Source organism: Trachinotus anak, unplaced genomic scaffold, assembly GCF_046630095.1.
Source record: "Trachinotus anak isolate AG129_WGS33_773 ecotype Australia unplaced genomic scaffold, CSIRO_AGI_Tana_v1 ptg000011l, whole genome shotgun sequence".
In the NCBI taxonomy this organism is placed as follows: Eukaryota; Metazoa; Chordata; class Actinopteri; order Carangiformes; family Carangidae; genus Trachinotus; species Trachinotus anak.
In genome coordinates, this window is record NW_027273862.1 from 22730570 (window position 1) to 22747095 (window position 16526).

Below are 16526 nucleotides of genomic sequence, written 5' to 3' on the forward strand. Positions count from 1 at the left end.
GATAAAGAGGGCGGACTAATTTTCGCCATTGGTTGATGCCTGACAGACTCTCTTTCTATTGGTCCACTCAGACGTCACTCACAGATCGCTTCGCCGCTCTCTTCCTGTGTTACCGCCCTTGGGCTGAGTGAGAAATCAATCGCTGAAGACATCGCATTCACTGGGAGGACTGGTCTTACTGTGAGATTCCGCAGCTAGCTCCCATTAGCCTCAGGTAAGCAAATCGATAGCTCGGAGGTTTTCGGGAATTCAGTCAGTGTGCTACCCTTACTGGTTTACGTACTGTCACTTTCATATGCGCCGTGTGGCTGGCTGGTTTTAGCTCAACGGCTAGCAACTTGACTCAACTCTAGGAGCTAGCGTGTTAGCAGCTAACCACATCCCATCGGGCCACTTCGTATGGTCTCGATGCATCCAACAAATGTCGCTAAGTTACCAAAGTAAACCTCCCGTAAACGGCTAGGTTTGGCTTTAGCCGTTTCTCAGCTAAGTAATATGGGCTGACTTTTGCCAGGCGATGATAATCAGTATTAACATGTCAGCAGTCGGCGTGATAATCATAAACATGTCAAGAACATGTTAGCTAACTTCGTTCCGTTGCCCGCTATTTCTACAGGAGGCGGTTGGAGCAGTCAAGTCACCACCAATAACTTAACATGATGTATAAAAGATTAGCAATGCGGTATGATATGTCAGTTTACGGCAGCACCAAGTGCCCTCTCATGAGTGTGGTGTCTGTGTCTGTGTGTTAGACTGTAGATATGAGTTTCGGAGTTTTTTAGGGCAGGATTAGGGAAGGACTGTGGCTTTAGCAGCAGTACAACTTGTCAGTGAGGTAGAAGGTCAATAAGTCGACTGAAACACCCATTGTTAAAGAGCCTATGTCAAGGTTTATCTGTGTGTGTGTGATCACAAAGGTAGCTTGACGAGCAGGGCTCAGTGTTGAATGAAGGGTGTGGTCCCCAAGTCTTAAGAAGGACGTGTGGTTTCCCCTTTAACCCTGAAGCCAGGTGGCTTTCCCGAAGCCGTGAAGCAGGTATAGTAACCGTGTGAAATGTCGTGGCGGCTGCTGACGAGGCATTTTTTCTTAGTGATGCTGCTTATTGTACCACCTCCTGCAGTACATTGGTGCTGATAAACAGGCTCCTCACACATGATTTGATTAATCCGCATACCTTTCACTGAAGAGTGAAACCTGTCTGTGAAACGTGTGAGCGCCTGGTTTCACTCTTGGTGTAATGCAGCTACAGTAGTGAATAGTGGCTTTTTGTAGTTTTTTACAAAGGTGTGGAAGGGGGCATCTTTCTTAAATCTGTACCATTCATACTCTGCCCCTTGCTGAACTGAAAGGCAGGGCACTCCCTGAAGTCTGTTCTCATTACATAATAATGGAGTGTGTGTCTGGAGTGTGTGGCTAGAACAGGGGAGTATACATATCATGTGTTTTGAGGAACACCCCACTTGACCGGGCTGTACAAGAGAAGGATAAGTGAATGAACAACATAAATGTGCAAAGCAACATAACTATTTAAACAGTTTTTGTTCTTATGACACATATCTTATTGTTTTTATTTGTTTCGTGTATTGTGGTGAGTATATCTTAGTAACGGCACGATTAGAGCCTCTGTTGCTACCTCGGTCTCCTTCCATATGTTTTCTATCATTTCCGACAACTGCAGGCACCTTGGGAGGCTGCACATAAAGAGGATATTTGAGAATTGAGTAAGAACAGGGTGGAGAGACAGAAAGATAGATGATAAAACTGGAGGAGAGTAGGTGGGAGGAGGAAGTGCAGACTCTCAGGGGTAGTAGAGCTGGGTCGTTCTAACTATAGTCGTTTTGTGCGTTGGTAGGGCGGCGTTCTATAATAATGTAATAACCAGTCAGTGCTTCCTGTTCATGTCAGAGCTGCAAACTCCTGTTCATCAAGCTTCTGCTTCTGAGATCTAAAGTAGCACAGTTAACCTGGATATTGATTGCAAGAATTATACTTGACAGAGTTAAACTGAATGTTTTCTAGCAGCTATGTGTTATATAATATAAGCCAGGGCTATCTGGTATAGCGTCTGATATCGTGTCACATACTTAATGGCCCAAATGATCTTTTGCCTGAAAGGCGGAGCCTGGGCATTTGACCTGAAACATGTTCAGACACTCCACTTAAAAACAGGGGTAAGTTTTACTGGAAGTTGTGATCACAAAGGTACAAACTGGTGTTTTACATTTCACTCTCCCTTTTTCTGTTACTGAATTTGTAACAGAAATGGTCCTATGCACACATACAGACCATGAGTGTTTTTTTTTGTATTAACATAGGTTCAGTGTGGTAATACATCTTATACCCTTGCTTAATTCAGTCAGGTTTTTATCATCAGTCCGTTCAGACTTGTTATTGCATCCTGGGGTAAAGAAACATCACAAAGCATCCAGTCCATCAGGCGAACATACTGTAAATCATGATACACCTTGACTCTGTCTTTGTGCAGTCCTCAACATGTTTATGTGCCCAGTGACCCAAGTGAACAGGTCAGTGAAGGAAAGCTCAAGGTGAGTGTGGAGTGCAGACAGGTTTGCAGTATTATTGGCTTTGAGCCATCTGTTGTTGTCTTGAAGGATTAGCAGAGAGGAGCAGGAGAAAGGAATCAATCAGATTGGACTAATGGATCCTCTCAGTGTCTCCACCTCAGCCTGAGCCCACCCATTGCCATCATTATCCCTGTCTGCACTCTTCTGTCTGCACACACAAAAGTACTGGGCTTCACTGTAAACGGTGGCTGCTGTTTTATATGTGCTGAATTATATGTCAGCCAAGTGGAAAGTGTTTTTGTGAAAGTAGGATATTATGGTAAACTGTGTTATTTTGAGCTGATCTTGTCATAAGAGCATTATATGTGTGTTTGTGTGTATGTGTGTGCACTTGTGTGACTTATGTTTATCCCTGCCTCTGGGGTGGCGTCTCTGCTCTTTCCAGCTCCTGGACAGAAATGTCATCACATCATTTCCTCCTGCACACCTCAGAATTTGTCTGGGTAAAGATTTGACTTGTGTGAAAGCAAATGTCAAGAGTTAGGTCTGGACATGAGGCGTTTTGGCAGAATAGATTAAACATGGTTTTAGATTCTGGAAATTTGGCAATATGTAAAGACAGAACATGCTCATTACAATGGAAACAAAGTATGTTTTTTGATGAACACAACTCCTCTTTCCATAAACAAGCCAGCAAAGGCTTGTAATAATATCACGAGAAACAAATCCTGGTGCTGTTCAATGAGCTCAGCTCAGAAGACTGCTGTAGAGTTTGCAGCACGCAGAACAGGGATCATTTGATTTGGATGCATGAGAAATTTTTAATCTGTCAGATAAAATGTTAAAGTTAAAACTTATTGGGATGTTCTCTGGTGCTGTGTGTTCATGATTCTTCCCCTTCTGATTTAAACTACTATACAACAGGCCATTAGAGTGAGCTTATTATTGTAGATCATTATATTCATACGCTTCGATTAAGGCCATCAGTGTTGACCTTTTAGCCCAACTTCATCTGCTGAAACGCATTTCAGACACGATAAGGGTAATTGTAGAGGTCTAATGGATGAAGTGAGGGCAAGAATTAGCCCGGGACAGAGCCTGGTTTGTGGAGACGAAGGACTGAAACAGTGAGAGACACACACTGTGTCAGACTCCTCAGAGAATTCCTCTGAACTGGACAAATCACTCAGGCAGCTCCAGGGAAATGGCACTAAATGTTTAAAGAATCCTTGGCTAAACCAGCAAGTTAAAGCCCCGGGTATTTTTTTCTGCTGTCACAGAGTGTAGATATGGTGCTGTGTTTTACACTTGACATGAACGAGTTCAGTTGATGGAATGTTTTTTTGTAGTCGTAAGGCATCTACAGGTAGCAACTGTAATTAAGTACTTATGCCTCTTCTGTATATACACAAGCACAAGTTTATTTAACTTGAAAAAGAACTTTTCTGACTCTAGCATGAGCCAGCTGTTTCAGTTTAAGTGTGTGTACAGTTAAATGTGTGTGAGTGACTGGGACCAAGACCATCTGTTGAGCCCTGCAGGGACATCATGAGGTCATTGTGTGTTCGCACTGTGGCGTGGGAGAGGGAACTGAAGGCTGAAGCCTCATTAATTTGTTTGACATGATGCGTACTCGCTCCCGAGCATTTTTTAATCTCAACGGGTGTTATGTTCTTATAAATCTACTTACAGTTTGCTCCAGTATTTCCTGCCACTGTTACAATTTGCTTTATTTTCAGGCGCTTGGTCCCAAGAAGAAAAACACATTCATACATTTTCACATCCACTAGAATAAGCTTCTTTGTTTTGTCTTTTTAAGTTGATAATGTTTTCTAAATTAGCACAGAGTTGGTGTTCACATGAAGTTGTTGATGATTCTCATGGGAGTGGTCAGATGATTTTCTGAGCCTGAGAAAGTTCTTCCTTTGTTCCAGCTGTGTGTTGTGTTGCATCATTGCAAGGCCTCATTATTCAGCCCAGCTGTGACCAACTATTGTTTCACAGGGATAAGATAAACAATGTTATCTCAGTTTAGAAGATAGAACTACATTACATTGTTCGAGTCAGCTAAAGTGAAAGCAGTCATCATGAACGTTTTTTTTTTTTTGTGTGTGTGTTCCCAATGTTTGTCTTCAGGTAGCCTCCCCCTGGTCTGAAGCAGTGAGCCCGAGAAGGAACAGTGTGGCCGTGGTCTGCTGCTCAGTGTTGCTTAGCAAGCTATAGCTGGCACCATGGCGTTGTCGTACAAGAAGGACCTGGACAAGTACAAGGATCTTGACGAAGATGAAATCCTCAACAAACTGTCGGCGGAGGAGCTCAAACAGCTGGAGACAGCCCTCGAGGAGATGGATCCTGAGGTCAGTGCTCATTGAGGGTTGGAGGAGCTCCAGGGCTCTTTAGTGGGAGGGAGTTCCTGTGGTAAAGGGAATTCTTGGGAAATTACCCATTTAAAAATTAGAGAGATTTCATGCATTTTATGCACCCAAAATGCCCATAAAATCTTTGCAGCCATGATTCTTTCCCTCAAATAGGTGGCACAACTACAAGTTTGACATGTCCCATTTAAAAAATTACCTGCCCATTTAAATTACTACCCATTTCAAAGTTTTACCTGGTACCAACAAGTTTATGCCACTTATCAAGGCTGTAGTAACTCACTGGTATCATAAATTATAGAAAGCGGCCATGACTGAACCTTAAAAATACATAATACCATGTCATCACAGTCTAACTTCCTGGAATGCATTGAACTTTAGATCCATGCAAATTCAAATCCAAAAGTGGATTTTTTTCCCTTTATACCCTCCAACAGCACCAGTCTCTAGACTCTGGTTCGGATAATGATTTAAATGGGGAGTCTGGGCTGCAACAACTCTGTCAGCAGGCTGCCAAGTGTTTGTGTGTTTATTTATGTGTAGAGCTGTAGAGTATAATGAAATCCCACCCAGGCCCCTGGATGTTTTATTTTAAGTCCATCTAAACTGAGAGAGAGAAATCACTCTGCATGGCGACCACACAGGGCCCACAGGAAGCAGTCAGCATCAGTGGGAAAATATTAATTTCTTGATCTCATTGTGTAGGCCAATGTAAAATCTGGTGTGCACACAGAAAGAAGTCCTTTGGTTTCAATAGCAGCAGTGTGCACAGACTAGCTAGACAGGGTTTTCAAAATTTTCACACATCCTTCTTCACCTCCCCCAGGTTTTCAATCACCTACAGCAAATGGTTCATAATTGGATGTGTTGTTATTCCAGTCTTTATAGTCATGAGCTTTTCGTTGACATGCATCAAGTTGAAGTAGTTCAGAGTATCTTTACTTCCTGTTTTGTAATTCATGTCTTTTTTCTGTGTGAAACTCAAGCTCTACACTGAAATATTTCTACCTTTATTTTTTTTTTTATGCATGGCTCAGTTTCAGAAATGTCCACACAATGGAATAAACAGATATTTTTTACAGAGGGCAGACAGATACATTCAGAGCTTAGAAACACAGTTTATCTTTTACCAGTTTATGGATTGAAGACTTCAGGTCTGCAGTGAGTGCACTGAAGTCTTCGTCAGTTGACAGGTCTAACGTGTCTCCTTGTTTCCTCTCCCCAGAATGCTCTTCTCCCAGCAGGTTTACGTCAGAAGGACCAGACGACCAAGAACGCTACAGGACCATTCGACAGGGATAGTCTGCTCAAATACCTGGAGAAGGAGGCCATGGAGTACAAGGACAGAGAGGATATAGTTCCCTTCACTGGGGAGAAAAAAGGTGTGTGTGTGTGTGTGCTTCTGAAGCTTACCAGGCATTACTTAAAGAAGGTAATCTCAATGTCATTATTTACAGGCTTAAAAACTTCCATTGACTTAAAATCGTGGATGGTGTGGTCGGCGTGGTGTCGGAACTAAAAAAAAGAGTGTAGGATGTGCCAGTTGATCATTTCATCTCATGCAGTTTATCATAGTGGATGACAACTGACGCCGCATCTGAGAAGCCTCCTGACACAAAGACCTTCTCTCAGCTAGTATCACATTGATGTTGACCAATAGGAGCACAGAGCGTTCTTCCGTACACATCTGTAAACACGGTGAAGCAAAAGAGGAATGATGATACTGTTGGTGCTCATCCTACAGCCAGTATCATACTCACCGCTTTGGACTCCGATGCCAATCCAATGACTTCACACAAGTCGATGAAGACAGCAAGCAATGATTTGTCTGGTACCAAAGCGTTGTCTTATCACATCTCTCACCTGAGATGCTGCGAGAATTTACAGCTCTGTAATCACCTAATTTGACACAGCGACCATCTTATCAGACAAAAGTATTAGTAGTCTGAACCCCGTCATTTGGGTTTTTAAGAGTTTTGTAACTGTAGTTAAAGCCCTTTAAAGGAAATTTAATATGCATTTTTTGTTAAGTTGTTGTTGTGCATTTTCACTTGTAATGAACATAAAGTTAAAGAACAGATCAACACAGACGATGGAGATGATTTGTAACTGAGAAAAGCCACAACAGTCGAAGTGTTGTCGTTGAAATGATCACAAAGAAACTCAACGAATTCCAGTAATGATGATATATTTCGCACACTGTGCCTAACTTTTATAAACACCACGAGCAGTGTGGAGCTGTCACATGTTAGTACTGTATTTCTCAGGGGATTGAGAACCTGTCTGTGTGTGTTTGTGTCTGTATCAGCAGCACAGACAGCAGTAATTACTGTTCTGCTGTCTTTGCAGGAATTATTAATGCATGTCTGCTCTTATGCAACATACAGCAGTGTGGGGGAGGTGTGTTGTGTACCAGGGGATAGGAGGTAGGGAGTGTCAAAGGAGGAGGCAAGGTTAGGATTAGATGTCTTGAATCTATCTCTTTATTGATGCTAGTTGATATATGTATTGGGTTTTTTTTTTTCTTTACCACTTCAGGATCAAGAAATCAGTAAACCTTGATTTAATGTGCTTAAGGCAGAGGCTCAGGCTGTGTGATTTTAAGAAAATACCATGCAAATCTGAGCCTAAAGACATATTTGAATGGGAGTGATTTCTGTCAACAAGACGCTGACAGATTTTTTTCATTTGGCTTTGCTCATTGATTGAAGGTGTCAGTCCAGAATGCACCATCAGAAGTTTGTTTGTATCTTGTCTTAATGATACAATTAAGTCCTAATGCCACAAACATGGTCTTTAATTGTACAGCTATTGGAAGTGGTTGTAGTTGATACTCACAGAGTTATGTAATCAGGCTTTTTAGCAGGCAGCTGAGCCTGTAGTATTGGAGTGAAAACACAGAAGGTATTGAGTGTGGGATGCATCATCATTTTTCACAGGCTGTTGTTCCATGGAGTTATCTACCCAAAGGGGAAAATACCTGTCTGATATTTTCTTCACCTTCATCACGACCCAGTAGATGTTAGTGGCAGGATTTTTTTTTCTCACAGTAAGATGAAATGAACAGTCACTGCTGATCCAGATGGGATTAATGTTGAGAGAACCTGACTTTCTTGAGCAAACCCAGTTCTGTTCAAACAGATTTGAAGCCATACTTTCAGTAGTCACTTTATAGAAGAGAGAAAAAGTAGATATTTTATGTGACAGCATGGCAGATAAAAAAAAAACTGAGTAGAGCAGAGTAGAAACATTACTGGGTAGAAATTCTTTTCCAGAGGAATTCCTTGGGTTGGGATCTCCAGAGATCTGAACATGACTCCCTCGCTGGAAAGGATATATGGAACTGACATCTTCCCCCTGACCCAACCCTGGCTTGGTAGAAATTTTTGTCTGTGGGTGTGTGAATGTGTGTGTGTGTATGTGTATATGTGTGTGTGTGTGTGTGTGTGCACACCCTATGACAACATGGAAAACTCAAATCACTCTGGTGGTTCTGTGGAATGCGGCTGATTCTCTTCCCCTTGTTACACTCACCCCCTGCTGATAAATAATGTGCGTGTCTCCGTTCAGTAACGCACATCATTTCAGAGGAAAACAGCCTGCTTAAATACCATGGCAACCATCATAAGTGCTTGTTATATGTACTTAAATGTTATCATATTAGATCAGTCCGATAATCCATCTTTTCTTATTGTCCATTCCTTCTGTTCATTCTTGATTTCCTTTTGGCTTGGATAGTGGTTGAAGTTTATTAAATGCCAAAAACATGTTGTTATTGTATTTTGAGAGGTGCACATCATCGGTGGCTTGGTCAGTGGGGTCCAGTTGAGGTTTAAAATGGCCACAGTTGATGATTATGAGTGAAAGCAAAAGAATATGTATTAGTTGTTACACTTATGGAGCACTGAAGGCACGCTTCCATTGAAATCTGATAAACATAATGTTTGTTCAGGTTACAGTGGAGGGTGTGGTTGCTGCACCACTGAAACACACACACACACACACACACACACACACACACACCAGCTCTGCACCGCAGGTCTCCTGTGTTCAGCTTTTTTGTTTGGCAATGGAAATATTTGCATTTATCATTAAGCGACCATGTGTAACAAGGAACCGATACTGCAAAGACACCTAGTTTATTATATTGTATTTTCTTTGTTTTTGCTTTGTTTCTATCATCACCTCACCAAGTCAGTAGCTGTGATGAACAAACCATTAATAACCAAACAAACCTGAACAAAAGCCAATAGTTTATTGTAAACATCCATTGCATTTCAACTGACCTGTAGCTGTGTGACCACAGTGCTGTTAGGGATTATTGCCGTCATTCTGGTTTGATCAATTTTAATGTGTTTTAACTGTTTGTCTACAGCCTGTTTGATTTTTTTGGATGCTTACGTTTCTCGCCTTGTCTGACAGCTCAGTTTAAGGGTCGATCTGGGTTGGAGGGTACAGGCTGAAAATAAAGCAGATTGAAATCTGATCCTTTCTTATCTGTATTCTACCTGGTTTCGTCCACCTCAGCCTGCAGCACTGCTCTCCCATATGACAACTTTCAGCTCAAGCATTTAGCATCATGAGTGAAAATTAAGTATGAAGCTCTGTTCAGACACAGAGGTTGGCAAAACTCATGTATTGATTAAACTTAGTAACCAACAGAAATCTTTGTCCTCTCCTCCTTGCAAAAGTTCACAAAACATTCAGGTAGCAGCTTCTTGTTTTGAGCCAGCACTGACTGCTGCGTATCTGATATGACTCAGTATGAGGGACCTGGGTTGGGGTCAGGGCCAGAAAGACTTGATCCAGAGATCCTTACTCAGCGGTTAGTAAAATGTTGCCGTAATACATAGAAATTATTAGAAAAAAAGACTCAAACTGGAATAACTTGGACTTATCTTTTAAGGCCCATATTGTTATCTTGTGTGTGCTTTCAGCATGTACAACACCAGGATGATGTACTATGTGTCCATGTTTTTGCTTCAGATAAATGGCAGTGATGAATGACCCGTCATAAAATCTGCTGCCTTGACTGGAAAAATATTTTTTCAGGGGCTATGTTGTCAGGTTTCTCCTGGGATCATGAGTGTCAGCATTTTCTGCATCTGTGTGGTCCTGATCCTCCTGTTACACACAGACGGTGCTTTACTGATGGGCCTGTTCTCCCCCACACATTTGTACCATGTTGTACCCCAGAGTGTTTTCCTCATTTAGTCCATGATATATGCTCTTGTGGGATCATGTGGACGGCAAGATGTTGGGACTGTCAGTTTCTTGGCTTTTGCTTCTGAGGGGCTAAATGTTGCTCCGGAGGGACTGGCACAGGATGCTGCCTGATGACTGTATTTACTGTTTACTGGCTTTCAGGAAGTGCCAGAGCCCCCACTAGGGACCAGTTTGAGTAATTTGACTGGCTTGACTGACTTAGGAGTTTGGAAAGAGGGACGGTCTGTTCTTGGGGTGTTTTTGTTTAAGGACACAGGCATATAGAGAGGCTGGATGATCACCATGACTGGTGCAAGTGTTTGTTGCCCCAGCAGTGCAGTTTAGATTAGACTCAAGTCATTGTTCCATGACTTCCTTCACTCTTTCCGTTTCTTCACCCAGATAGGTTACCATGGCAATACCATAGTTGTCAGACAGTCTTTGGTGGACTGAGTTCAGCCTGCCTGAACCGCTGATGGTCGGGGAAGGTTGTGTAAAATAGAAGGAGGCCCAGACTTATTTAAACAGCACATTTCTGTTGTTCACACTTCACTTCTCTGTCAGAAAGATTACCATTGTTATACACTGGCCTGAATAAGAATTACAGTTCATTTTATAACATTATAACAGCATCCAATCACAGTGGAGGTAATTAGGTTTCAGACCAACAGAAACAAATACAGTAAATGTCAAAGTGGAAATACATGTCTCCATCTGTACTCATTCTCTGTGCATTGCAAGAAAACATAAAACATTGACTGGATTAGTAAACAAGCCCAGCATGAAGCTCAACGGCAAAGGAGAGTGATGACCCCTTCAAACGTCCTGCTGTGAAGTGTGCTGTGTAGTCAAAGAAAAAAAGTCAAATGTGTGTTGACTAGAGATACATGGCCGTAGAGGAATGAGTCACATTAACAGTTAACAGTTAACATTTGGACATCCTTTATAGAAATGTGAGGTTGTGTCACATATCACAAAACCTTCACCTGTCCTGCATGTACCTGTTTCTTCTGTCTGTGTCGATGATAAAGTAATTTAATGCCTGTACATTTTTATGAGAGATGAATGATCTCTTCTGAGCTTAGAATTTGACATAAATGTCTTCTGTCTTTCACTGTAGGTAAAGCATTTGTTCCTAAGCAGAAACCAATAGAAACACGCCAAGAAGAAGTCACAACCCTCGATCCAGAATTAGAGGAAGCCCTGTCCAGCGCCACTGACACAGAACTGTGCGACCTAGCAGGTAGGAATGAATAAACATCTTTGGGAAAACTAAGAAGTCGTTGTTTAAAAGACTTTAAAAGCTTAACTCTTTATGAGTGTTTCTTTGAAAACGAAGCTGTGCACACAGTGTTGTAGTTGTGAGACCAGTCTGCCTGAGCCCAATCTCTGCTTGAACTGTAAAACACAAGCTCCTTTCACTTTCACTGTGTTTCCCATGGCTCCATCCTTTACTGTGTGTGTTGATGGGGGAATAAAAGGGGCTCACTGAGCAAAATGACACCACTTGTCTACTATGACCCCTAGATTTGGTTACCCTTCATTCTTTACTGGTGCATTTTTGAACCCTGGGGAACACATGCGTACACAATGATTCCTCACCACAGCCACTGAGTCTCGGGTTTGCTTCTGTTTGCAGCGATCCTCGGTGTTCACACGCTGGTCACTAGCAGTCAGACATATGATGGGACTGGAGCTAAGGAGGGTTACAACAGTAAGTACAATCATAGAGTTTAACAGTTAATTCAAAGGTCCCAAAACGATCAATACCCTGACCCCTGCCTCTTTCTCCTCTAGATGTGATCAAAGGGGAGAAGATGAATCCAGTGTTTGATGAGCCTCCCAATCCCACTAATGTAGAAGAAACCCTACAGAGGATAAAAAGCAACGATAGCTCCTTAACAGAGGTCAACCTCAACAACATTAAGGTACAAAGAAACACAAGTTCTCATAGTGTGTATATGCTCGTTTATCGCAGGACCAATGACAATGTGTTTCTCTTGCTTTTTTTTTTCAGAACATTCCCATTCCCACCCTGAAGGACTTCGCCAAAGCCATGGAGAAGAACACGCATGTCAAGAAGTTCAGCCTGGCAGCGACAAGGAGTAACGACCCAATCGCTGTGGTGAGAGGGAGTGGTTTGTGGGCTTTAAATAGCTTTGTTGACACCTGGATAAACCCCCTATTAATGCCTTTGCCTTATTTCCTCTTCCTTGTCCCAGGCGTTCAGCGACATGCTGCAGGTGAACAAGACATTGCGAAGTTTGAACTTGGAGTCCAACTTTATCACTGGGGCAGGGGTGCAGGCTTTGGTGGATGCATTGCGAGACAATGACACACTCACAGAGATCAAGATAGACAACCAGGTACCAGACGATTTGTAAAACGCATACATGCACCAGCACACCAGGATCTTTAGCTCTTTTAGAAAGTTCACAAAATTCCTGAGAAGTTAAAGATTATGATGAAGATTTTGCGCTTTTTTTTTTCTCCTTGTTCGCTGTCATTATTCAGGATCACTGTAGGTGATCCCAGGGAACTTATGACTGTTTGTATAGAGTGGTTTCACGCAGCCTAAAGTAGTAGTACATGTTTGTTTTGCACCATGCAGTTGAAGAAAATGCCAACCAACACAAACCACTGCCTGAATAAAACATAAAAGACCAGCTTGGAGTTGCAAGTAGTGGAAAAGAAGCTAAGCTCTGTCCCTGTGGTCTGATGCTTTTCTGCTGTGAACCAAAGTGAAGTTCTGACTCTGATGTTCAGATCGTGACCTCTGTATATTTGTGTGGATTTCAGAGGCAGCAGCTGGGTACGACTGTAGAGATGGAGATAGCTAAAATGTTGGAAGAGAACAACAGCATAGTTAAGTTTGGCTACCACTTCACCCAGCAAGGACCTCGCTCCAGAGCTGCCGCAGCTATCACCAAGAACAACGACCTGGGTATGATACACAAACATGCACGCAACACTGTACATAAACGACAAGTTTAGATTTGTCTTAACTTGCAAAAGCTGGGTGAGTTGCTGCCCATGACATAACATTGCCTTCCACCCGGTATCTCTTTATATGGGAGAGAATATGACAAATTGTGATGTACCCATCTGAAACATCTCAGCAGGCTGTCTGGCTTTACAATGTGGAGTATCAGTCCACAGTGACGACCTCTATTCTCTTTTTAGCTCTTCCTCCTGTCGGAGCTGCAGTAGCACAGGTCTGATGCATGGGTGTGGTCACCGAGTGTGTCAATGCATCAATGATAACAGTGATTTTCTTTCACGGTGTTTGAATGGAGCATTCACTGCATTAACAGTATGAAGATTGACACGGTGCGATCTTAGAGCTTTGAGAGTGACGACATCTCACTTCCTGTTTTCTGTACACGCTGACACACGCTGTTGAAATAGCTGTAACCTTTGACCGCATAGCTCATGATGACTCACTTAGTGTTTTCATGATCAACTAACAGGCCTGTGGAGGCTTAAGGTTGTGTTGCATGTCGGCAGTTGTTCATTGTTCAATTGTTTTTCTTTCTGCCAGTCAATTGATTTTTGTCTCTTTTTCCTCTCTAGTCCGCAGGAAGCGAGTGGAAGGGGACCTGTAGGAAAGGAGCCCACGCTGTGTCCCAGCCAATCCTGTTTGTTTTTCATCTCACCATGTGGAATAATTTCAGCCAATGCCCTGGTCTCATCTCACTGTGTGGAAACTTTAGTCTTGTGCCAAATTGTGGGGCAAGGCGCGCTCAACCAGAACAAACATCTGAGAAGAAGGGAAATAACTGGAATTGCCCTCTCCCATACACATGTTCATATTTTTGTTTATTATTATTATGTTGTTATTGAAGGTGTAAATCGGATTAGTTTTTAGTCATTTCATTTCAGCTGTTCCTTTTTTTTTTTTTTTTTTTTTTTTTTTTTGGAGCCTTTATATGATCTGTCCAGACTTTTTACTTTCCTTTTATACCATACTATAATCATGTCTACTAAACATGAACATTACCGAGTAACAGAAACAACAGTAACAGCTTTGTAAAAACAATAACTAACATTGAGAAAAGCCTGTATCCTCTTCCATGATAGTTTGCTATTGAGGCTTAAGCCTCCCATGGGATCCCTGTATTGAAGCAGCAGAATTAGTCACTAGAAGGATGGGAATAGCTCTGAGGCCACTACTACTGGCCTGCAGACCTTGTCTGACTGTGCCGCTGTCTGTTACAGTGCATGGTGCAGTAATGATGAGATCACTGTTGTACATTCATGAGCAGTGTGGTTTGCAGATGTTGTTTATTGGAGTTGCCTTGTAAAGCCAGCATGACTGTCGGGTTGGTGTTTGTAATGGTTGGTGTGTGCAAGAGGTTTCTTAGTTAGTGCTGGCCTTATACTGTAGTAGGAGAGGATGCGTGACTTAAAAGTCTGCTAAAGACAACATACTGTTGGCTCATCCCCTTATATAATGCTGTAAGTATCAGTGCATACTGTTTTATGTTGCTTTACAGTTTCATTCTAACTAAAGATCTTGTTTTAACACGGTTCAAATTCTGGTGTTGGTTATTCTGTCACTTGTATTTCTTAACAGGAAATTCTAACGAGGTTTTGGTGTTTCAGATCAACTAAAAGTTGGATTGTACTGTAAAAAGAACAGGATATTAACTCCATTCTAGACTAAAGAGGCTTTGACCTGCTCTCACAAATAATGTTATAAATGTCAGCTCAACACGCCGGGGTTCTCTGATGCTTAACCATGCCAAAGACTAACAAATGCAGTGCTTAAAGTATTAATATTGGACTCAATGGTTATTGGTTTAGATTTTGGCTTTGTTAGCGACAGTCACTTCCTCACAGTACAGATCTGGGAAAGGAGTCTGTGGCTTAACAACAATGATCTAGACATTTTTTTTTTAATTTTACCATGCCATTATATTCCTTTTTTGTGGGCCACTTATAGATAAATGTTCAGCGAGTAGTTCAATGAGATGTGAGGAAGGGTTGGCAAACAGTTTGCGTGAAACTTCTCAGGTTGCGACTACTTGTGAAATGTTTCTATGAACAGCACCTCTCCACAGATTTTGAATTTTACTTCTCCTACCCCCTCACACGAACACTTTCACTTGGCTTTCAGCAGCCTCTGAGCAAGTAGCATGTCATTCATTATGTAACAGATGACAACATGCTATGTGTGCCTGAAACTGAACTTCCTTAGGCGCACTAACCTGCTTGAGATGGGAATAACAGGACTAATTCAGGAGTTACTTGAAACTTGTATATACTGTTTATGTGTAATAGGAACAATATGCTGGCATGAAGTCATCACTGGTGTGAACATCATGCTTCTATCGACCAAAAATGTTCTTTCATCTTAACAGCCTCACATTCCTGGAACAAGATTAGTATGTTTTATATCTGTGTACTTCTTCCATGACCATATCTGCGAGTATTTCTTGTTGAACCTTTTTGTTTTTACATTACTGTGCTTTGCTGGTGGACAGTCAGCTAAAGTGGAAAACTGCTTCTTTGCTTGGGCTTGTTAATAATATTCTGTGATTCATAATATTGTATGTATATTAATTGTATAATGCCATCTCAAGTTCACACACACACACATACATACACGTTTATGTGTGTACCACATAAATCTACACAACTCACTGCTGAGATTTTTTTTGTACCTTAAATCAAAACCCAGCTGTAGACTCGACAAACGGAATATGTACTATTATAAAACCACAAGGCTGGTAAAACGCACTGCTGAATATAAAACATCCTCAACAATAAATGTTTTTATGTACTTGGTCTATCTGCCATTTTTTCGTTGTCTTTTTTTTAATGAATCCTTTAAATGTATTAATAAGGCATAGATTATTGACCCAATTTCCTCTTTTAACTAATTGAACTTTAATTAAAATGAATAAATAAAGCCTTATTCCAGATTAATTAGACAAAAATGATTTTTAGCACAAGTTTCACTTTTGGGAAATGTTCATAGCCCTCAGCCTCTTGTTTCATCAGCAGATGGAGTTCCCTCAGGTCTTGTGTCACTGATGAAGGCCACCAAATGTGGCTGAAAGCAGAGGTTTTCAAGTAAGTGGTGCTAAGTTGTGCTTAGTTTTTTCCAAGGTCTGTAATGAAACTTAAATCTCAACTGTTTTGTAGTTGTACATATTGCCAATTCTACCTTACATCTTGAGCTTAAGACAATTGATATTGGTATTTGGTCACAAACCAAATTAAAAAGTCAGGAGAATTCATCCTCTTGGAATATGAATGACTGCAGACATTGAGATATTTCAGTCTGGACAAACGTGTTCCACTAACCGACCTGCGTAAGTACTGAGGTGCACATTTAAAGTTGGCTTTGGCCAAATCTCCAGGTCGAGCAGTATTTTTAATGACTGATAGACAGGCCTTTTGGTTTGGGAGGTA

At 41.6% G+C, this 16526-nt stretch overlaps 1 protein-coding gene across 1 annotated transcript; it reads left to right on the top strand.

Moving 5' to 3' along the window:
* Window positions 1-77: 77 nt before the first annotated feature.
* Window positions 78-15898, top strand: tmod2 (tropomodulin 2). Its single transcript, XM_071489033.1, has 10 exons — window positions 78-214; window positions 4663-4883; window positions 6127-6283; window positions 11227-11349; window positions 11746-11820; window positions 11904-12034; window positions 12124-12231; window positions 12329-12472; window positions 12906-13050; window positions 13680-15898. The coding sequence occupies exons 2-10, from the start codon at window positions 4758-4760 to the stop codon at window positions 13709-13711; spliced, it is 1041 nt and encodes a 346-aa protein (XP_071345134.1). The 5' UTR covers window positions 78-214; window positions 4663-4757; the 3' UTR covers window positions 13712-15898.
* Window positions 15899-16526: the final 628 nt, after the last annotated feature.